Source organism: Anolis sagrei, chromosome 1 (assembly GCF_037176765.1).
Source record: "Anolis sagrei isolate rAnoSag1 chromosome 1, rAnoSag1.mat, whole genome shotgun sequence".
NCBI classification, from domain to species: domain Eukaryota; kingdom Metazoa; phylum Chordata; class Lepidosauria; order Squamata; family Dactyloidae; genus Anolis; species Anolis sagrei.
This window is the reverse complement of record NC_090021.1, coordinates 261925323-261949622: the sequence shown is the minus strand read 5'-3', so window position 1 is coordinate 261949622 and position 24300 is coordinate 261925323. Positions and strand designations below refer to the sequence as shown.

At 39.2% G+C, this 24300-nt stretch overlaps 1 protein-coding gene across 2 annotated transcripts in view; it reads left to right on the top strand.

The window, feature by feature from the left end:
- Positions 1–24300, top strand: part of LUZP2 (leucine zipper protein 2) — a 462834-nt gene that overhangs the window by 429709 nt on the left and 8825 nt on the right. For both annotated transcript variants that reach the window (XM_060765877.2, XM_060765867.2), the window contains one exon: positions 6768–6857. In XM_060765877.2, coding sequence (XP_060621860.2) covers positions 6768–6857 — 90 coding nt within the window. The remainder of the gene's footprint in view (positions 1–6767; positions 6858–24300) is intronic.

Below are 24300 nucleotides of genomic sequence, written 5' to 3'. Positions count from 1 at the left end.
TTAATGAAATAGTAATAACATGTGAAGAATCAAAATGATTTTCTATCTAGATTTGTCCAAGTGCAATTGGAATACTTAACTTTAAAATATATGGCTTCACACTTCTGTGTATTCAATTGATTGCGGTTTCTTTCTCTTGTTTTTCTTTATGATACATCTCACTTTAACAACTGTATCACAGGCAAGCACATACTGGGAGTAGATATACCTCTTGAATTTGGCCAATGTAAAGTGTGTGTGCGTGCTATCAGAAATGTTCTGATGAAACATCTGACCGAAGCACCCACTGGCATCAACGAATGACTCTCAACCCTCCGAACTGATCTTGCCAAAAACCAACAGGCAGCCATCATAAGTGCCTACGCACTAACACTAGATGCTGACGAAGACATCAAGGAAAATTTTTACTGTCAGGTGGACACCGTCCTATCGGAGATACCTAAAGAGGACAAAATCATCCTCCTGGGGGACTTTAATGCAAGAGTCAGGTGAGACTTCGACCTGTGGCCAGGGACCGTAGGAAAAGACAGGGTTGGAAACAGCAACTCGAATGCCATCCTGCTTCTCACCAAATGTGTGGAATACAACCTTGTCATCAGCAACACGCTCTTCCACCAGAAAACAAGCTCAAGACATCATGGAAGCACCCCCCGGTTAAAGCATTGGCACCTCTTAGACTATGTAATCACACGGGCCAGAGACCACCGTGACGTGCTCCTCACAGGAGCCATGACAGGTGCTGATGACTGCTGGACAGATCACAAGCTAATCCGATCCACGATGGCTATCAAGATCGCCCCCAAGTGCAGACTCCAAGGAAGAAAGACAAGGAGTAAAATGAACACCCAAGCCCTTCAGGAGCCCTCCAGATGAGCCTTTTTCCAAACAGGACCATCTACCCACAGAACACCCCAAAAATGTTGAGGAACATTGGAACAAACTGAAGACCTCCATCATCACAGCCTGCGAAGAAACTATTGGATATCAAACCAAGAAACATCAAGATTGGTTTGACGAAAATGACAACAAGATCCAACAGCTAATTGACAAGAAAAGGAAAGCCTTCCAAACATGGCAGAGAGACATCAACTGTGCTGCTAAGAAAACGATCTATGCCAGTGCAAAAGCTGAGTCCCAAAGAAGGACAAGAGAACTCAAAAACAGCTGGTGGACAAAGAAGGCTGAAGAAATCCAACACCTGGCAGATACCCATGATGCTCAGGGATTTTTCATAGCCACAAAGGTCATCTATGGCATACAGCCTCTACACTCATCAGATGGAACCAAATTCCTGAAGGACCAAAAATCAATTTCACGACGTTGGAAAGAACACTATCAAAACCTCCTGAATCGCAGCTCCAATGTGGCCAAAGAGGTTCTCTCACAAATCCCACAACAACAAACCAGGGATGAGCTTACAGCACTGCCCAGTTTGGAAGAAGTCAGCAATGTCATCAGCCAACAAAAAAATAAAAAAGCCAGCGGACCTGATGGGATCCCTGCTGAAATCTTTAAAGAGGGAGGACCTGAGGTGACACAACAACTCCACCAGCTCATAGAAAAAGTGTGGGTGACCGAAAAAATCCCAGCAGCTTTCAAGGATGCCACCATCATCACCCTCTTCAAAAAAGGGGAAAGAACAGACTGCGGAAACTATGGAGGTATCTCGCTTCTAACCTCAGCTGGGAAAATCCTCACAAGAATCCTTGCAAACCACCTTCTACCCCTCTCAGAAGACACCTTCCCAGAATCTCAGAACGGCTTCCGCCCCTCCAGAGGAACCGTGGACATGATCTTCACTGCACGACAGCTCCAAGAAAAATGCAGGGAACAAAATCAACCACTGTACATGGCATTCATTGCAAAGGCATTCAACACAGTGAATCGCAGCGCCCCCTGGACCATCCTCCAAAAAATTTGTGAACATCCTGAGGCTCCTCCATGATGACAGGATGACAACAGTCTTTGACAGCAATGGCTCTCAAAATGACCTATTTAAGGTGGAATCAGGTGTCAAACAGGGATGTGTTATTGCCCCACCTTTATTCTCCATCTTCATCACTATGATACTTCACCTTGTTGATGGGAAGCTTCCCACTGGAGTGGAAATCATCTAGCGGACAGATGGCAAGCTGTTTAACCTCAGCAGACTGAAAGCCAAAACCAAGGTTACAACAACATCTGTTGTAGAACTCCAGTATGCTGATGACAACGTCATCTGTGTGCATTCAGAAGAAGATCTTACAAGACACTCTAAGCATCTTCACAGAAGCATACGAAAAGCTCAGCCTGTCATTGAACATCAGGAAAACCAAAGTGCTGTTCCAGCAGTCACCAGCCAATCCCTCTCTAATGCCAGAGATACAGCTTAATGGTGTAACATTAGAAAATGTTGACAACTTCCACTACCTTGGCAGCCACCTCTCCACCAAAGTCAACATTGACACCGAAATACAACACCGCCTGAGCTCTGCAAGTGCAGCATTTTTCCGCATGAAGCAGAGAGTGTTTGAGGACCGGGACATCCATAGGGATACCAAGGTGCTTGTTTATAAAGCTATTGTCCTCCCAACCCTGCTATATGCCTGCGAAACATGGTCTACAGACGCCACATGCAATTCCTGGAATGATTCCATCAGCACTGCCTCCAGAAAATCCTGCAAATCTCTTGGGAAGACAAGCGGACAAACGTCAGCGTGCTGGAAGAAGCAAAGACCACAAGCATTGAAGCGATAGTCCTCTGCTATCAACTCCGCTGGACCAGCCACGTTGTCCGGATACCCGGCCACCATCTCCCAAAGCAATTGCTTTACTCCGAACTCAAGAATGGAAAATGCAATGTTGGTGGACAGGAAAAGAGATTTAAAGATGGGCTCAAAGCCAACCTTAAAAACTCTGGCATAGACACTGAGAACTGGGAAGCCCTGGTCCTTGGGCACTTCAGCTGGAGGTCAGCTGTGACCAGTAGTGCTGCAGAATTTGAAGAGGCATGAATGAAGGGTGAAAGAGAGAAACGTGTGAAGAGGAAGGCGCATCAAGCCAACCCCAACCGAGACCGCCTTCCACCTGGAAACCAATGCCCTCACTGCGGGAGAAGATGCAGGTCAAGAATAGGGCTCCACAGTCATCTACGGACTCATAAGAATACTGATCCTGGAAGACTATCCTACTCGACCAATGAGGGATCGCCTAAGTAAGTGTGTGTGTGGGGGGGGGGGGGGGGGAATTAGTTTCAAAATACAGATATGGACTTTTGATATATCAGTGAAAATAAAATAGGTACTGGGGGGGGGAGTGAAATAGAAAGCAATGTTGACAAATTTCTTTCCTTCCTTAAAAGCAAGCATGTATATATCTGTAGCCGCTACTTTTCAGCAATCACTCAGAGGGCACATCTACACGGACATAATAATGCAGCTTGGAACCACTTTGGGAGGAACAGGTTTTGCTGCACCAGTGAATAGTTGACAGGTTTAGAACTGGCTAGAGGCCAGCAGGGGAAGGTGATTACATTAGTCACAGTACCTTGCCTCAAATCATTCTGTGGGTTGAGATGTGCACCACTGCTTCCCAGATTTGGTGGGGAGGAGGGAAAGTGACAATTAGAAGGGGAGAAATCAATTCTTTGTAGCAGGAAACTAAGTGTTTTGTGACCGCCACAGTTTCAAGTCATTTTGGAGTCAAAGAGTCAAGAGTAGAATTGCTTTTTGCCTTTGAAAGTCAAATTTTGAACTCTTGAGCTATTTTTCATAATAATAGGAATAGGATTTTGCTCATTTTAAAACAATACACCCACAGATACATTCTAAAGAATGCAAAACCATAACAATCATATACTGAAACTTTTGTGAGGGAGACGCAACTGAAGCAAGCCACTAGCTTTGGCGAAGAAACTGAAATGACGTACCAAAATAAAAAGGCCACTGACTCAAAAAAAGAGTGCTTAGAAAGAGCTGTAGCAGTATTAAGCAGTGGAAAGCTAATGGAAGACCAGGAAGATTATAAAAATACACAGAAGAGAAATGATAAGCAGTTTATAATGAAAGGGGAAATACATAAACAGAAGCAGACAAGTTGGAACAGGAATGCATCATTTGTTCCATCACAAAATTTGGAAAGCATCTCAGAGAAATAATGAGTTTGGCTTGCTTTTCTCTTTCAAGTAATCTGGATTTTTATTTTTTGTTTTATCTTTAACTGAAAGCTGTGCAAACACAAATGGATTTATATATCACCAGTGAGCCTATGCTTAAGTTAAATAGTCTGCACATAATTTCGCTTTTCTTAAATGCCTGAAATTTGAAACTTGATTTCCATTCAAGCATTAAAAGGTCTCACCTGTAAATCTTGGTAATTTGCAATAATTATATAAATGCAAATCCCTGAAAATATCACATGCACAATCACAAAATAATAATAATAATAATAATAATAAATCTTAAGCAGGCTTTGGAAATGCAAAGACAAATTGGATAAGAGACTAGGGGCACTTTCCAAAATATTTTATCCTTGAGTACATCACAGTATTTTATTAACTAAATACAATGCTAAATAGATTGGAGTTTTTATTCATCTAGAGAACAGTGTGTTCCTTGCAATTACACAAAAGATTGTATTTAGATATATATTGTTGGTAATTGTACATCTCCCTCGCAGTTGTAATGAGATTCTAATTTTATTTTAAAGCAACAGGCCTCTAAAAACACAACAAATATCATATATACCTGTATATAAGTCAACCCCATATATAAGTTGAGGACAGGTTCTCCAAAAACTTATGGATTTTATTATGACTCATAAATAAGTCAAGGGTCATTGTATGGAGAGGGGAAGTGTCAGTGCTGCTCTAGAGCCAGTTACCCCTGACTATCATCACCAATATCCCACCCAGGCATTCAAAAAGGCCAGAAGTGGTGTTGTTGTAGTAGAGTCTCCTGGTACTGTTACTACTGATAGTGTGAGTGGTAGAAGAGGGAAAAGGTGTGCTCAGGAGTTAAGTGAGGAACAGCAAAGGAAGAGGATTCGGGAAATACTTATGTCACCCACTGACGAAGATTCCTTTGAGGGGTTTTCTGAAAGTGAAATGAGTGAGGAGGAAGAAGGAGTTTCAGCGGATGTAAGCAGGGGAGTTAAGAGGTCTACTCGAAGATCAGGATCCGATGAGGAGTGTCAAAGGAAAAAGATCCGGGATATACTTAATGCTCCCACAGAGGAGGATTTCATGGGTTTCACTGGGAGTAATGGGTCTGGGAATGACGAGGAGGAGGATGGGTCATTGGACTGGACCAAGGTTCAAGAGGTTCAAGATATCTGTACTCAACCAACATCTAGTGACACTTTTGCAGGGTTTTCTGGTGGTGAGGATTGGCAATCTGGGGATACTGTGGACTCATGGGGAAACCTAAGTCTTGACAAGCGATGGAAGAGTTGGAGGGATGGAAGAGTTGGCGTTCCGCTGTAGAAGCTAAACCAGCTGAAAGTGATTGTGACGGGGTGGAGGGGAGCTCATCATTGGGTGAAGAATTGTAGATATAAGTAAGTACCAAAATGTTAGAACTTTGCAGAAGGCAAAGTGTTGGTTTTGTGCCTTGGGTTTTGTCGCTGCTGCTTTCGTGTTGGGCTTGGGTCCTAGATCTGCTGGTTTCTGTCTCCTCCGTGTTTGAACTTGGCTTGGATTCCCGTGAGTGTGGTTTTCTCCCTTCCTTGACTTCAGACTGCTTTTGCCAATGACAACTCTGACTACGTGGACTTTGGAACCTCGCAACTTCGACCTTTGCTTCCTTCGATTTTGGACTGTTTTTGACTTCGGCTTTTGCTTCATGGACCTTTGTTTGCTTACCATTTGTCAGCTGTGCTATTTTGGGTAACTTTGGACACTACTCAGTTTAATCCGGATTATATCTCTGTTTAATCCTGATTATATCTGTTTAATCTGGATTATTTTCTAAATTGATTTTTTGAGCTAAATCTTGCTGCTTCTTTTCAATTTTGACCAGAGGCACGGAAGTGTCTCTGAGTCTTTTGTTTGATTTAATAAACTGTTACTTTTGGACATATTACTGAGTCTGGCTCTTTAAAGGCGTCTGGGTTCCAACAGGTGTCATTGTAGGGACAATAGGGGGTTGATGCTGCTTTTAGATTCCCTGGCTGGCCTTGGGTCCTGCTCGAGACTGCTTAGATCAGTGGTTCTCAATCTGTGGGTCCCCAGGTGTTTTGGCCTACAACTCCCAGAAATCCCAGCTGTTAGGATTTCTGGGAGTTGAAGGCCAAAACATATGGGGACCCATAGGTTGAGACCTTGATTGTGTTGACCACATTTCTGCTTTTGCAGACACTCTGTTTATGATCCTGCAATGGAGTACTGGGACAATTGGAGGGTGAACTAATTAATAAAATCAATCAATATTACAAACTGGACTTAATTCACACAGCCCAATTCTGAATGAAGAGCAATATTTCTCTTCTCCCACCTCAGTATCCATGCCTCAGCCCAACTACTTTAAGGATGAATCTTAAATGTGGCTTTTCCTGGGATATGGAGAAGTAGTGGGGAAAGATCCAAAGGAAAGTATTTCTTTGTGAAGTTTTGCTCCATACCTAATCCAATATGTCACTTTGTTTGGAGTACCAAGTTTAAAATATTTAAAGATAGTATTTGCTTACTGCTGTTATGTGAAAGAAAACTGAGGAAATACATACATAATATCTTATGGCTACATATTCTTACTGTATTTTTTCTCAAACTCCTATCTATCTTTATCTTCTAGCAAAGAGGCCCTGCAGACAAAGAGACTCCTGAGGTTTCCTCACGAAAAGTGGATAATAGTCAAATCACCAGAGACTGTATTTCACAAGATGTAAGTTTAATTCATTTGGAAGTAAAAGCTTAATGGGGCATTGTATGCAGCTCATAGTGCCTGTAGATATATATTTATATGTGTGTAGCAAACAAGTTATGATGCATTTATTAGATGAACATAGAAACTTTGTACTCAGTTTTGTCAATCCTCAGTTATTGTTTGATAGTAGCATGTACTCTTTCATAGTTTTATTTGATAGAGTGAAGTGATTATAGGAATTTGCAGGGGTTTTGAGAAATTCTTGCAACTAGAGGAGGTGTGATCTACTTCGTAGATAGAATTGCGTGAAAACCTACTATTTAGAAGCTTTTTATTTTCCATAACAATATTCAACGTATACCAAAACTCGTTTTTAAAGAGTATCAATGACAAATAATCAACCACTGCAATGTCACCAGTTTCATCAAGGAGATAAGTTTTATGGGGTGAACATAATGCCCTTAGATATTTGCTGCCTGAGGGAAAGGGCAAAATGATCTTGTTAAGCTGCCTGGTACTTGAAAGAGCAACCTAGTGTGTGGAAAGGGTGGAGAAGAGGCTGTGCAGCACATAGTCCTGTATTTGCAGAGGTCAGAAATCTCATAAGGAACTATTAGAGAAGTCTTCCTGCTGACCTCAATCAGCTTTCACCAGATCATTGCCTCCCACTCCTTTAATGGTGGCAACAGCGTTGGTAATTATTATCAGCATGGCCATAGTCAGAGGGGAAGGGTTCAACCCCACCCCACCCCCCAGCCAAAATGTGTCAGGTTAAAAAAAATCCCTGGTTTACTCATGAATTTTAACTGGTTAACCAATTCATGTGTAAACCAGGTTTCTTTTAACCTGACACATTTTGGGGTGGGGGGGAGGTTTGAACCCTTAAACCTCCCCTCTGACTACGACCATGATTATTACTGGCTATAAAGCACTCAGTTGTCATTTGACCCAGTTTAACTGATCCCTCCCATACCACAGTTCACTAAATTCAGTTAGGTCCCTCAGTCACCAATGACCCTCCATGAAGTGATAAGATGGGAAAATTATCTCCAGCTATCCCAGTTGCAGGCATCTAAATCTGGATCCAAATGCTATACCATTATAGTGGTTATATAAATTTGTCTTGACAGTTGAAACCTGTTACAGAGAGATAGTGAAAGGGAATACATTTACATCAATTCCAATAAAATATTCCTAATCTTTCATGTAGAATATTTGGTGAAGCTGGGGGGGGGGGGATGGTTTACTCTTGATCATCTATTAGCTGCCCCCCCCCTCACTCGCCGCCGCCTCCAGAAACTAATAGAAATATAGAATACTTACAAACAGACATGAACAATTCTGCTTAAATTATTTAGTGATTAGTGTCAAAAATTATATTATACTTATACTGTTCCAATTCATACTTAATCTGAGCAACCACTCTGGGAAGGAATGAAATACATAATCATATTTTGTGTTACTTAGCAAGCAGGTGGTGAGTTTGCTTGAGCAAAGGTAGTTCATTATCTTGATGAGTTAGGGCTGCATTTTCTGGCCTGAACTCAGTTAACCCACTGCCGTCTCCTTCTGTTCTTAAATTTTCTTCACCTTTTCTCTTATTACAAAGGTAACAGAAATTCAGTACTGAATAATCAAATTATCTTCTAGTAGTTAGACTGGAAGATAAATTACTACTCTGTAAGACCAAATGTGCATTTCTTAGAGTTAGTTTCTCATTAAGATTCTGCTTTCAATAGTGATCCATATGAAACTTCGTAGAAAGAGAAAAGATATACTATGTAGTTAATGAGTCCAAACCAGATTAAATAGCTGAAAATGTACACTTCATTGTTTGATTACATTAGTTTCTAAGTAGTGAACTAAGCAAAGGAAGACGTTTTGCATCAGTATGTCTATTCTTTTTCTGAATATATGTTGAATTAATTTGATACCTGAACATCGATCATACTGTTTTGCCAACTTCAGAAATCTTTCGAGATTACTGTAGTGAATATAGATAAATCATGGCTTGTGCAATGCAAACAAAACAAAGAAGCCTATCTAGAAGATTACCTTTCCAAGAAAAGTAATAGTATTTATGAAGTGTATTTAATTAGTTATACTGCAGATTGGAAAATGTTTGAGTTACAAAATATAATGTGAAAGTTAAGCACAACTGAGAGGATACCCAAATTAGAGGTGTTTTCTCTTCCAGATCCAACCTGCTTCTGTTCCTCATGAAGGCCAACTTATTTTCTTTGAGGAAGATTGTTCAATGTGCTGATCAAAATGTGTCCTCTTTCTTTAGCCTTAAATATATTTGCATTCCTTTTTATACGACTGCAGGAACTGGCTCTTATACTGATACTTTATTAATAATCACAAAAGCTATGTAAGTTACCTGTCTTGCAACCAGCATTCAGCAGTAGGAAATTGTTAAATATGACAGGCAAATTACATTTTACTAGTTGATCTTGTATGCATCACACTAGGAATTTGTGTCCCAAAATCAAAGTCAACATTTATCAGACTTCCCTGTCCACTAGGAATTCATATCTCAGTTAATTTTGTTTTTGTAGGCAAGAACTAATAATTTTACAAATTTACTCCTCTTTGCAAAAAAACCATGAATTTGGAACAGTTTTCAAAGACCATTTGCAGACAAGGATTTTATTCAGCAAAATAAACAAACTGCAAATGACAGGAGAAGTTTCAGGAAAAAATGGCAAAAATAGCACAAAACACAGAAAGCATTGTTTAAAAAGAACATATATAGTGGAGGAAATCAATTACAAAAATCTATATTAGAACCAAATGTCAAATCCAAGTTTTATGCTATTGTTGTGTATACACACAGATATGTGAATACAGTGTTGGGGGACGGGGGAGAGAGAATGAGAATGAGATCAAAAAACTGATAGGGAAAGGGGATTAAATAAATCCTTACTAGAAAAATGTTAACGTTACAGAAAGTTAAAATCATGACTGGGTAGCTTTTACAGATATCAGTTACAGATATCAGAATCTGGGTAATCAATTACAGATATCAGAAATCCAGTTTCTATGGTTTTTCATTCATATACTCCATCTGTGTCAGTTACTAGCAATTCAAAGATACTGTCCATTCTGTTCTCTCTTTTTTCCTTCTGTCTTTTTGTGCCCTATTATCCTTCCTGAATTCCTGCTTAATTAGCAGCTTTTCTAAAGCTAATTCCAAATTTGAAATTCACATGACTTTCAACTGCTTTCAATTTCTTCATTTCATTTGCCTTAGAAATAAATTCTTGATATAATCATCTGCATATTTTTCATGTCAACAAATAATTTGTTGCATTCACATGCAACTAGAATAAAGATTTATTGTCTCTCCCAGGTTTTAAGAGCAGGCATGTGTAAGTCAGTGATATAAAGGCAGAAATTAACTGAAATTTTACATGTGCAGTGTTCTGTATAAAATGAGGTGGAAGCTCCACCCATCCATCCTGAACATTCATGTGCAATTTTCCATATTTCAAAACAAGATCAGTTAATTCAGAATGTCAAAATAAGTGATGTGAAAATTTGCAACAGCATCTCTGTCAAGAATATTATCTGGCATTTCCTGCAATTTGGTTTTTTTCCCTGTTTTTGTTAGACGTAATGCTTTTCTATATTGTGTGTTCCATAGGAATATCAGAGAAACCTATGACACACACACACACACATATATATTGTGGCATACTTTTTTTTACCATAACCCATGCTACTTGGTGCAAGGAGTACTATAAAATTTCCAGGTGATATATACAGCACACATGATTGGAAGTAAGATTGTTGACAGTGTGACCAGAGGGATCATTTATTTCTTACCTGCCTCTCCCTAAGACTCCAGGTGGGGTACAACATGAATTAAAACTAAAATTATAATGAAAGTGACATAAAATCATTTAAACCAGGGATCCACAAACTTTTAAAACAGAGGGCCAGGTCACAGTCCCTCAAACTGTTGGAGGGCCGGATTATAATTTGAAAAAAGCATGACTGAATTCCTATGCACACTTAAAAACAACACAGTAATTAAAATGAAGTACAATTTTAACAAGTATAAACTTATTAGTATTTCAATGGGAGGTATGGGCCTGCTTTTGGGTGATGAGATAGGATTGTTGTTGTTATTGTGTGTTTTCAAGTCATTTCAGACTTAGGTTGACCGTGAGCGAGGGCCGGGTAAATGACCTTGGAGGGCCATATCTGGCCCCCGGCCATAGTTTGACGACCTCTGATTTAGACCATGCAGATTTAAAGCAAACATAAGATTAAAACACAAATGATGACACATTGAAATCATCCATACATAAGCCTGAAAATGTCAATTTAAAATTCATAGTTTAAATTGAATGGGTTAGGCCTGCTGAAGAGATAGGTCTGGTCTTTAATGCTTTTAACTTTCAACTAGCAGAATTTGCACTGTGTTTACAAAAATATTCCTAATAACTCAAGCTAACTGGCAGTAGGTAAGTCATTTAACCTATTGTGATAAGAAGTACTGAAATATTTCATGATAGGTTGAATTCTCTAGATTAGATGACACTCCATAGAGCAGGGTGTAATTTAAACAGAGATGCTGTTGAAATCATAGGCAGACATTGTTAGGACTGTATCCAACATAGTGTTCTCTCTGAATGGTGCTTCTGTCAGTGCAAGCAGGAGGAATCAGCCCTCTCCTTTCTCCAGCCTCTTTTTCCCTGCAACCTCTCCTCTGAATCCTAAAACTCTTCTTGAAAACATTTGAAAGAGAAAGTCATTCTAGGAAAAAGGACGAGAGCCTCAATGTCCTGTGGCCATGGAATTTCAATTACTATTTGTTTTAAGGTATCACAGGTCTCTTTGGTAAGAATTATTTGGTAGCTTATGTGGGTGTACCTCCTGGGGCCATGCCAATTTCAATACTTTTTAAGGCATTACACTCCTTGCACTTTGCCTTTCTGCCAGATGCACAAGGGCTGCCAATGTTTCTGCTCAGTTGTAGCTCTGGTCTTCCTTCTGACTCCAGTGGTCCACCAGGGCTCTGTCCACCTGCCTTTGTGCTGCCAGGAAATAAGTCAGGATTGGATAGGTGGAAGACTGCTTCTTCTTTCCTAGCTGTGTAAGGGGAGCTAGTTGTTTTCTGGGAGCACCTCAATGACTGGGAGGGTGAGGTGGATCTTCAACCAGGAGCCTTCAGCTACCTTTGTAGAATCATAGAATCATTGATTTGGAGGAGACCATGTGGGTCATCCAGTCCAACTCCCTGCCAAGAAGCAGGAAAATCACATCCAAAGCAGACTCCACTCTGTTGACTCTTGGAGGACTTCTTTTGCTTTACAATGGTCATTTCCAAACCATAATCCTCCAGGTATTTTAGACTTCAATTCCCAGAAGCCCTACTAGTCAGTTTGACCAACAGTCAAAAATTTTGGGAGCTGAAGTCCAAAACATTTGGAAGGCCAACATTTGGAAAACACATGTGGAATGCATGGGGTAATAACCCACTTCTAACTCCTTCCAACTACTAGGAATAGTGAGAAAATTCAATGGTCAATTCATAAACAGCAACCAACACTAACTGTAGACTGTCAAGATTTTTAAACTTATTTTTTGCATTCAACATATTATACTTTTGACTTCTAATGATCCCACAGAATCTTTTATATTATTATTTTGATGTGTTACATTTCCATCTATCACGTGTGAGGCCACTGATGGTTTGCACTCTGCAGAGTATGAATTTTCTTTAGAAAAGACCTGCTTCCTTCATTTAGTCTCATTGTAGCAGTTTGAAGATCCAACTGCATAGTTTAATAGTCAAGAGGCATGCTGAATTTTACTATTTTATTATTTTTCCTCCCATCTTCTTTTAATGAAGATGCATACTTGACTGGTCCACTTTCATAATTTATGCTCCCAGCTGTGTACCTCCCAAGCTTTTGCTCTATAATTCACATACTGAGCTACCTACTAGAACTACAGGATTTTTTACAGACTTTACTGATCAAGCTGCATATTTGATCACTTGAATTTTCACACCCAGGTACTTTTTCTGATCAAACAGCATGCTAAACTGATCAAGAAGTAATAATGTTTTAAAGCATAAGTCATGCCTCTGTTTGTTCTAGCTTTTTTAATATCTCACTTTACAGTTTCCAGATTCTTTCCTTTTCTGGTTTCTGTAGAATTGTTGCATTAAAGCAGTTTCTTTTAAATAATAGAATATTGGATATAGGAATAATATTTTTCTTTTGATTTTCACTTAGTAGTTCTAAACAGGAACCAACAGCATCAGTGCAATTTACACACATAAGCTTTTATTTTCACTACATGTTTCTGATCAACATGTGTTTTTGTGTTCCCCAGTACCTCAGGCTATGTAAAGTGCCATACAGCACTTGTTCCTCCTCTTTCCCTCCAGGACAATGATAGGTAGTTCGCACCAGATACTCCACACACACACACACACACCCCCCCTGAAATATTTGGTGCTCTCCCACTTTTGGGGGTATGTGGAAGGGCAATCATAATTACATTTCAACCGAGTTATTATTGCAATATTGTTCCACTGAAAAATTCAGTTTTTATTACCATATGAAAGATGATAATAGACTCACAAGAGTTGACAGGACCTCATGGACCTTCATGTACCATCTCCTGCTCAGTGAAGGATCTCCAGTTCCTCTTCTTTTTTGGCCTGCTTTGCCTAATCAGGTTACCCACTGCCTTCTCATATCTGATAATTCACTTCATCCTAGCCAAGGCTGCTCCTTTCTTGTCACCCTCACCTCTACTGCTCCTTCTCATCTACTGTGCAGAATCAGAGAAGGCAGGCAGGTCAAGAAATAAGGAGAGTAAAGACCCAGAGCCCAAAATATTCAGAAAGCCACTTGTACCAAATTAAGTATCTCTGTCATTTGACCCGAATCCATTTATATATTATATGCTCATCATACAAGTTAAACAGACAGGGTGATAAAATGCAGCTTTGCCTGACTCATTGACCATTTGGAAACCATTCTGTTTCTCCATAGGTTCTGGTTCTGGATTAGGATGATCAAATGCTTTTTCACACCCATTTCTTTAAGACCAAACATGATCACAATCACTATCACAAACATTGGTATAAACTATACAACAGGGTTGACATTTTTGTTTCATTATTTAATGCATGTTTTCAACACGATCACTAGAGTAATCTTATTTTCTTAACACAGCTTCAGTATCTGGAATTTCTTGCTCCATTACATGACAGAGGTCTGTGTGAACATCCTATCTTGTGTGAGAGATTAATGCTATGGTCTGGTATTACTGCAACTCTAGTGTACTCATTCTTTGGGACTAGTTGTCTGTTTGGTTTCTTGAAAAATGTACTTCTGATGAACCAATTGTTAACCTCACAAATTTAATCAGTTGCTCTCCTGTACCATTTCTGATCCTATTGCCTTACCAAATGCATATTCCTGTTTTCTCCTCACAGTCCCAGCAATTTTTAGTTGGATATCCCCTTCCCTTGTTTAGGAAAATTAAACATGAGCCGTGAGACTACTTTCTGCTTCTAAAGCAGAGCTTCTCAACCTGTGGGTCCCCAGGTGTTTTGGCCTACAACTTCCAGAAATCCTAGCCAGTTTACCAGCTGTTAGGATTTCTGGGAGTTGAAGATCAAAACATCTGGAGATCCACAGGTTGAGAATCTCTGTTCTAAATAGCGTAAAACCATCACCTACCTCTTTGCTCTGCTGGCTAGTTTTTGCATTCTCAAAAGAAGTAAGTATTTATATATCAACCTAGAACAGATTTACTGAATGACACAACAGCTGCTTCTACCAGCTTTCATCATACCCTAAAAATACTACCTTTTAGTGTGTTGTTGCTAATGTAAGCTGAAAATGGTGAGTGCTGCTGTTCATTATGGAAGCATTATAGCCATTTTAAAAATATACTTCTTTGAAAAAATGAAATTATGTTTGCATTAGGGAGGACCTTCTGGTAATATTATTTTCAGTTCTGCTGTGCTGTAATATGTCTCATTCTACAGTATAGAATCATACTTACCATACTACCCACTGTACAAAACGTGGTTTTCACATTTCCTTCTGGTTAGTCTTACATTATCGTGGCTAAATGTCTTAATGTTGTGTAAAATGCATGCAATGTTGGGTAAAACAAAGTCCACACACTTGAAAATAAATTACACTCAGGCCTCTTCTACACTGCCATATAAAATCCATATTATCTGTTTTGAACTGGATTATATGGCAGTGCAGACTCATATAATCCATTCAAAGCAGAAAATATGGATTATCTGCTTTGATAATTTATTTATTTATTTATTTATTTGGAGTGCTTCTACCCCACCCTTCTCAACCCCCTAGGGGGGACTCAGGGCGGCTTACAAAAGGCACAATTTGATGCCCAACAATTCACAAAATACAGTATACAATTTACAACTTAACATCAACAGTTATTACTAGTTAAAACAATCAAATCAATACAATAACAGCAATAAAATCATTTTGTGGTCAATGTTTGCCAATTTATAAATCCATAATCCATCCAGCATTGTCATTGTCCTTTCCTACTCTGGTCGTCATTGTCTTTTGTCCATCTGCCAGCTTACCCGAAGGCCCACTTGTGATAAAGGTGTGGCCGAGAGTAGGACCTCCCCAGAAGATCTTAAACTCCGAGGTGGGACGTAGAAGGAGATACGTTCGGACAGGGTTATATGACAGTGTAGAAGGGGACCCAGTATCTAGATCAGTGGTTCCCAACTTTTATGTATTTTGGACTCCAACTTCCAGAAATCTCAGCCAGTTTACCAGCTGTATTGTCGAAGGCTTTCATGGCCGGAATCACTAGGTTCTTGTGGGTTTTTTCGGGCTATAGGGCCATGTTCTAGAGGCATTTCTCCTGACGTTTCACCTGCATCTATGGCAAGCATCCTCAGAGGTAGTGAGGTCTGTTGGAATTAGGACAATTGGTTTATATATCTGTGGAATGGCTGGGGTGGGGCAAGGAGCTCTTCCTTGCTGGAGCTAGGTGTTGCTAGCTATGCTAATGAAGGTGATCAGTTGAAACATTCATACCTAGCTCCAGCAAGGAAGAGCTCCTTGCCTCACCCCAGCCATTCCACAGATATATAAACCCATTGTCCTAATTCCAACAGACCTCACTACCTCTGAGGATGCTTGCCATAGATGCAGGCGAAACGTCAGGAGAAATGCCTCTAGAACATGGCCCTATAGCCCAAAAAAACCCCACAAGAACCTAGTTTACCAGCTGTTAGGAATGGTCAGACCTGGCATCCAAAACACCTAGAAGACCTAAGATTGGGAACCACTGATTTAGAAGTATTTCCTGTACTATTGCTCAGATATTAATCAGAATGGAGACTTCAGTCAAGAAAGTAGAAAGACTAGGAATTGGGAGGACAGCTATGAAAGACCTAGAAAAAATTCTTCAGAGCAAAGATATATGGTTGAATATTCAAGTCAGGATTGTCTATGCCATGATATTTCCAGTGTTTATGCATGGTTGTAAAAGCTCAACATTGAGGATAGTTGATAGTAAGAAAATTACTTGCAATGTAATACAGGAGGAAAGACTGTCAAAAAGACAAATAAATGCGTCCCTAAACTCTTTCTGCCATACTTTGGGATATAATGAGAAAACATGCGTCATTAGAAATGGCAATCATGCTTGGCAAGGTAGAGGGCAGTCGGAAAGAGGGAGGCTACTTATACGCAGCTATTTAATCAGGAGTAGAATGTGAATTTAAGAGATCCAGTTCACGAGTGCATGCAACAGACACCACATGAAGCAGTTGAAAGATCAAAAAGAATCCACAAAGATCTTGTAACACACATTCTGACCCAGACCAATTGCCTCCATCAAAACTGCCATCAAAACCCAGGATTATTTTTTTTTTGCCCCTTATCTCCTGGCAAACAGTTTTCCCAATGCTTGCTCCACAACTCCACAAAGGAAGGCAGTAAATTTAAGTGTTCCAATGGGAGTGCTGGGCTTTCTTATTTTGACTGTTTTCCCACTGCTGATCATTCTATATTTGAGCTTTTTCTCATACACAGGAGGTATTTTGCAGGTTTTCCGACTGGAACTGGGGTTTCTGATGAGCTTTTTACCATGTTGTTTCTGTCTGAATGTGAGCTGGAGCTCGTTTTGCAGGGCAGAGTACATTTTCTGAGCACATCAAGCCATTTCAATCCGGATTTTACTGCTTGTGTAGATAGGGCCAAAGATTTATTAAAGGTGAATGGACACAAGGGATGAAGCCACAGCCTTGTGTTTACATGACCTACCAGGACTGTTGATAACAAGATGACTTGGAGGTCTCTCTTTCTTAGGGTCACCATAAGTCAGTGGTTCCCAAACTTTGGGCCTCTGGGTGTTTTGGACTTCAACTCCCAGAAATCCCAGCTAGCTTACCAGTGTTAGGAACTGTGGGAGCTGAAGTCCAAAACACCTGGAGACGAAAAGGTTGGGAACCGCTGCCATAAGTGAAAGCCAACTTGATGACAATTGACCACAAAAAAACCATTCTTTACATTATATAATTTTTAACATCTCTAGAGCAGCTATTTCAAAAATATTTTCACATCAGCTATTCTGTCTGCTGAACCGTATCCTCGTTGCTCAGTACAATGGTGTTTTTGCCATCTTTGCTCCCCCGATCTCCCCTTTGATTCACATACTTTATTTACATGTCAATTCTATGTACAGCTAATAAGAGCAGCCACAGATAAAAATATAGCCCTGTTTTTGACATTTTCCTGGAAAGATTTATTGAGCTCCTTGTACTTACAAGTAAATATTAAGTAAGGATATCAGATAGGAAAGCTGTTTTAATACTCCAAAGAGGATTTCAGAGTTTCTCATTCCGATTCTATGCAGATTAAAAACAGACTCAAAACAAAACAAACATCTCCTATAAATTCCAAAGATTGCACTCAAGTAAGGTGAGTTAAATGAACAATCCAAGGCATAAATAATGTCTAAATGCGGGATCAGTTCTTTCCAAAAGTAGATCTCAGAAGAGAGATAATACTGCTGGTATTGCTCCATTTTTACTTACTCTTTGCTCTCTTACAACAATCACTGCAAAATCACTAGATGATGTGACATCATCATCTTTCAATCTACATAACATCAATGGATATAATTCTGCAATGGAGTGAAACCCAACACGATAAAGTTGGAATATATTCTGTTTGTACTAGATGGTGTGAAAAGGATATTTTAAAATATTCAGAAAAAATGTTATTCAAATAATTGGAAACTCTGATAAGGGAAATTCTAGACTTGCAGACACAGTCTGCATATTAGTATTTTTCAAAACAACAAAAAAAAAAACCAAACATTTGGATGAGACAACATATTTTATGCAACTAACATGTAACGACAGTACATGTCTGAGGGGGAATGCATTCCAGCACTTCCTGCGTAATAGCAAACACCCAGAGGGAAGAGCATTCACTATTTATCCCCAGTCAACTCCTGCCCCATAGGGTGGGATACAATTGAGGTTCCTCTTATTCCTTGGCTGGAAGGAAGTGGGAAAAATTCTCCTCTTTCCCTCCAGAAACAGGTCCCTGTTTCATCACCCTGGAAAAGTTGGGATGATCTCCAATCTTTGCTCTTGATAATGTTGCACTCTATTACCCAGGAGAAGGTGGAGGCACCTCCCCCCTTTATCCCTGTCATCAAAGCAACAATTCTAGTGATTTTAATCCCCTCTCTTTCTCCAACACATACAAACGCCTAGGGCGATTATGTGACCTATGGATAAGTCAATTGAAAATAAAGGATTCATGGATATGTGATTTTACTATATCCTATCCTAAAAGGGGTGGATCCATCGAATATACCAATATACATTTCCAAAATGCATTCTTGTTCCTACCCTACTTCTTTTAAGAATAGGGATATATATATATATATATAGTCCTTTTGTTCCAGAAATATTCCAGAAGGATCCACAAAGAATACAGAAAATAGCACATTAAATGTCATTAAACTTTCTTATTTGCTTTCATAATTTATAAGCCTACCTGTTCTGTTAAATCAATTTCATAAAACCACACAGTAGTAATTAAACATATATAGAGATTATTAGAGGCTTAACATACTCAGTCTCTGAATTACTATAATGTACACCCACATTCTTGCGCATAATAAGATGTTGCAATAAAAAGGATAACAGATCTAATAAAAATTATTGTAGCTACTGCATTAATTTGTGCTGGTTCTTAGTAGTTTGTTAAATGCTGAATTATAAATATATGCACTTTACTAGTACATATTCCTCTAACTTCAATAAAGCCGCCTTTTATTTTTATTGCTCAATGATATTATGGAAACCTGGTTTTAGCCAGGAAATCATATGATGAACATTAAAACTGTAGTGAAATTCCGTTCCGTTATTACCTAAAGCATACATTATATTGCCTTTTTTTGCCCAATGCTGAATGACTTAACCTGCCATTCTTCCAAAATGCAATGTGCTTTGTGTGGTTATATGAATATTTATTTTTTAAAATCCAGCATACTCCAGAACATGCTGAAAATAAATCTGTATGAATAAATATTTAATGTATTCATTAAAAAGCTTCAATCCTTTTGGGAAAACACTCATAGGAAAATGCTAGGGTGGTTTGGCTACAACTGGAACAGTGATGAGTTGCTCCCTTTTGAGTTACTTTTGACTCAAAGTGCATAGTACAAACCTCAACTGGTGTGTCAGCTATGCCTTTCCTGGACAGAGATTACTTGTCCATTTTAGCCCTAGCACTGGTAACCTCCCAACTAGACTCCTGCAGTGTACTCTATGTGGAGCTACCATTGAAGAACACTTGGAAGGTGTGGCTAGTATAAAATATAACAGACCAAGAGCTGACTGGAATATCATAAAGCAGCATTTTATGCCAGTCTTAAATGAATCACACTGGCTGCTAATACATTTCCAGTCTAGTCTGAATTTAAGGTGCATTTGATAACATTACAAGATTTAAATGACAACACTGATGCTGGATAGAGCAATGGAACAACATGGGAAATGGCATGTTTCCCTACTTCCTTTTCTGATAGCTCCATCAGTCTGGCCTGTGTTAGTGTATGTGATGAGCAATTACTATCACCAGTTTTGTGCTTGGTGATCTCTACTAAGCTGAGGATGACAGTGGGAAGATAAATGCCAGTCACTGTCCATGGGCTGCCTATGCCCAGGAAGCGGGATGACCATGTGAACAGGTACAGTTATGTCTGAATAAGAAGTGGCCCAACTGTTCACACTGTCACAAAGTGTACATGAGCTACAGAGCATCCCACAACGTTTTTAAAATGTGAGATAAGGCCACATTAAGTGGCCTTCTCTTTCATTTATGCCATGCGGATACCATAAAGTCCATTTACCCCCACTCTGACTCATTTGGCTCACGTCAATGGGCCCTAGATTAACTACAATGGGGAACACAAACAAAATGATAAATTGCCTAAACCTAAAAATAAAGTATCTTTACAATTCATCTTCATAATAATAAAGTACAGTTTCATGTGTTTAAACAAGAACATTATATAGTCATTTCTTTCTATTAGAAATAACGATCAACCCTTCCATAATATTCTGTCTGAAATTTGAATCTTATTCATTTCATATAGTATTAATGCAGCTCTGCACACATTATTTACACTACTCGAACTCCACCCCAATGGGTACAATATCCTACTAAGGTTAGTTGAAACCAGATGCTCTATTTCTATAAATTGTTGTGTTTACAACTGTATTCTCAGACATCCATGAAAACCTGTGTAGTCTTAGATGATCTTGCATTTCTAAATGCATTCTGCACAGACAGTTTTAAAAGTAGAATATGCAATAATTCAGAAAACTTGATTAAGAAAACAGCATTGAGAATAGATTTTTCCCTCCTCCACAACAAATTAGATAAACCCTCTCCTGCCTAGAAGACAAACTGATAAAGTGTTTCTAAATTTGTGGATTTTATGTCTACCTTAAAGAAAGTTTTTGGAACAATTCCAAGAACGGAGAGAGGAAAAAGCTAGCCAATTCACCTTTACTTTTTGTTGCCTTCGTTCAGCATTCTCCAAGTTTATGTAAAATCGACTCCCTGGTCCCAGTGTCATTTTAAAGGACAAAATGGAAGTCAGAAATCATTGTAGAGTCTTTCCTGATCTGCATACTCTCCTCCCCAAATTCCCCTCCATTTTTCTGACTACAGATGGTTTAGCACAACTGTGGAGCCTGCTCCAAATGAGCTATAACAATAGTAATAAAAGAACTATGTGGACATACTAAAAGTGTAATGAATAAAAGAACAGCTGGTCCAATAAAACAGAAATATTGCATGACACCCATAGTTAAAGCAACTGTAGACATATCAAAAGAAGAGGGCATAACTGATCTGACTGTGTTCCTCAGAATTATCCTTTGATTCTATTTTCCAGTGTTGTGATTCCATCTATGAAGTCAAAATATCCCAAAGCTTCTCAAAGATTTATAGATCCTGCTAGCAGCTTTCTTAGGGCCAGAGTATTATCTGATTCACACTCAAATTGTGTCTGGAAGTAGAAAGATGTGTTGTCCCAAGTGTTTCCAATAACAGCTGCAATTGAAAATATTATATTTGTGCAATTTACCTGTCCTTCAGTAATGGGAGCCATAGCAACGTGGCATAGATTGAGAGCAAGTTCTGCTTTGTAAAAGCTTGGAATTCATAGAAGAGGGATGCCTACCACTATTTTTCTCTCCATTTGTGAAAGGAAACATTGCTCATTGCACGGTTGATTGCACAAAAGGTTGTTAGTCAATCCAACTTTGAAGAAACTATTATTTCCTCAGAAGCCAACTGGCCTTGGATTGACATATTTTTGTTTGTCTGTGCCAATTGATGCTGATAGGATTATTGTTGTGAATCAGCAAATGCAGCTGGGGTCTATGACATGTTGTCGATACACAGTTCTGTTGTACCAAGAGAGGAACACATAGTAGATTAAGAAATGTGATCGGTCCTGCATAATAGTTTATCTCCACAGTAATAATCTCCAGAGGGTGGTGCAAATAGCCATCTACTGAGAGCAAATGAGATACTATGTTGAATGGGGAAAGATTCTGTTGCTCACTTCCACTACTGTATTTAAATGTTATGGTTTGTATTGTGTATGCATGGGAACTAACAAAAAGCAATTTGTTGACCTTACAGCAGCCTATGACATGGTGCAACATAGGAAAATGCTGCAGAAAGTCTACCATATTACCTGAGACTATGATTTCACAAAAACTATCGAGACTCTCCTAGAAAGCTGTAGCTTCTATGTGGAGTTTCAGGACAGGAAAAGTAGATGGAGGAGGCAAAAGAATGGCTTACCCCAAGGCAGCATTCTTGCACCGACCTTGTTTAATATCTTTACTAACGATCAGCCACAATCACCTCTCACAAAGAGCTTTATATACGCTGATGACCTTGGCCTAACAAAACAAGCAAAGGACTTTGAAACAGTTAAAATCCAACTTACTAATGCCTTGAAAGATCTCTCCAGCTACTTCAAAGGATAACCACCTGAAGCCTAACCCTGCCAAAACACAAGTATGTGCTTTCCATCTATGCAACCGTGAAGCCAACAGGAAATTGAAAATCACCTGAGAAGGTCAAGAACTTGAACATTGTTTCCATCCTAAATATCTTGGTGTCACCTTAGATCGAACACTAGCATATAGGAAACACTGCTTGAACACCAAGCACAAAGTAGCTGCAAGCAATAACATCCTGCAAAAACTTACTGGCAGCACATGGGGTGCAGACCCAAAATTAATAAGAACATCAGCCCTGGCCTTGTCTTACTCAACTGCTGAGTATGCCTGCCCTATTTGGCATAGGTCTGCCCATACAAAGCAGGTGAACATAGCATTGAATGAAACTTGCAGAATAATCACAGGGTGTCTTAAACCTACCCCTGTTGATAAACTCTACAATCTAGCTGGCATTGCGCCCCCCCCCCCATGCGCAACAGAAAGTTGCTGCTAAATGTGAGAGAAATAAGGTTGAACCCACTGCATGGCTACCAGCCTCTTCCCAGTAGACTCAAATCAAGAAAAAGCTTTATGAGAACTACCAATCCTCTTGGCGTCCCTCCAGCAACAGCAAGGGTATCCCTCTGGACATCTAAATCAGGAAATCCCAACTGGATGCCCCCCCCCCCCCCAATGAGGGTCTTCTTCCAGGGGCAAACCAAGAATGGGCAACCTGGAAGTCCCTGAACAAACTCAGAAGCAAAGTGGGCAGATCAAAAGACAACCTGGCAAAATGGCACTACCTAAAAGAATCCTATACCTTGTGTGACTGTGGAGTAGAACACACAACTCTGCATCTGTATGCTTGTCCATTGTGCCCTGCTTCGTGTATAGAGGAGGAATTGTTGGAGGCTACAGACAATGCCGTTGCTGTTCCCCGTTTTTGGTCAAAAGATATTTAGCCACCTGCACACCTATTTTTATCAGTTTTATACTAATTTATGCAATGATTTTTATACATAATAATAATAATAATAATAATAATAATAATAATCGGAACTAACCCGTATTTGTGTTCCATATTATTACACACTTATATTCTTATTATAGTATCTATAACAGCCACAGGTACTATCCAAAGAAGCTTACATGTGAAGAGAAACAAAACAAAAGTGTAATAACTCCCAAAACACACACTTGCCAAAGATACGCCTTATGAATTGTTCCTTTCCCTACTATTGTAAGGAAATAGGGATACATTTGCAAACTAGTTTGTTTTGGGTTTGTGATATACCCAAAATAAACTAGTTTGGAAATGTATCTATACTTCCTCTTGAAGTATCTTATTGAGTTTAATGGGATAGCCAGCCATGTATAAAGATGTGAAAGGATATCATAAGGAGAGAAGTTTTGTTTTCTGCTGCCCTGGAAACTAGGACTTGGAGCCATGCGTTTAAAGTATATAAAGGAGATTCCACCTGAACATTAGGAAGAACTTCCTGACTATAAGAGCCGTTCAGCAGTGGAAATCTCTGCCTTGGAATGTAGTGGAAGTTCCTTCCTTAGAAGCTTTTAAACAGAGGCTTTATTTATACACATTTCATTTTAAAATATAAACCAGTGAATTCAGCACATTTTTAATAAATATTTGTGCTGCGAAGAGAAAGTACTATGGAAATGATAGAAAGGCAAGGCCTGCATTTCAAAAATAAGAGAAGTATTAAGTATGAAAATTGAAGAATTGTTGTTTCCATTAGTGAAGAAAGTTAGATCATGTCAATTTTTTTTCATTTAAAAAATGTATTTTGGTTCACTTACGAACAAAATCTTTAGCACCCTTAATAGTGGTATACTAAACTCTGGACCCCAATATTCCATAATAACTAATAGCTGCTGATTGTTTTACTTTCTATGAATTTGTTCCATGGT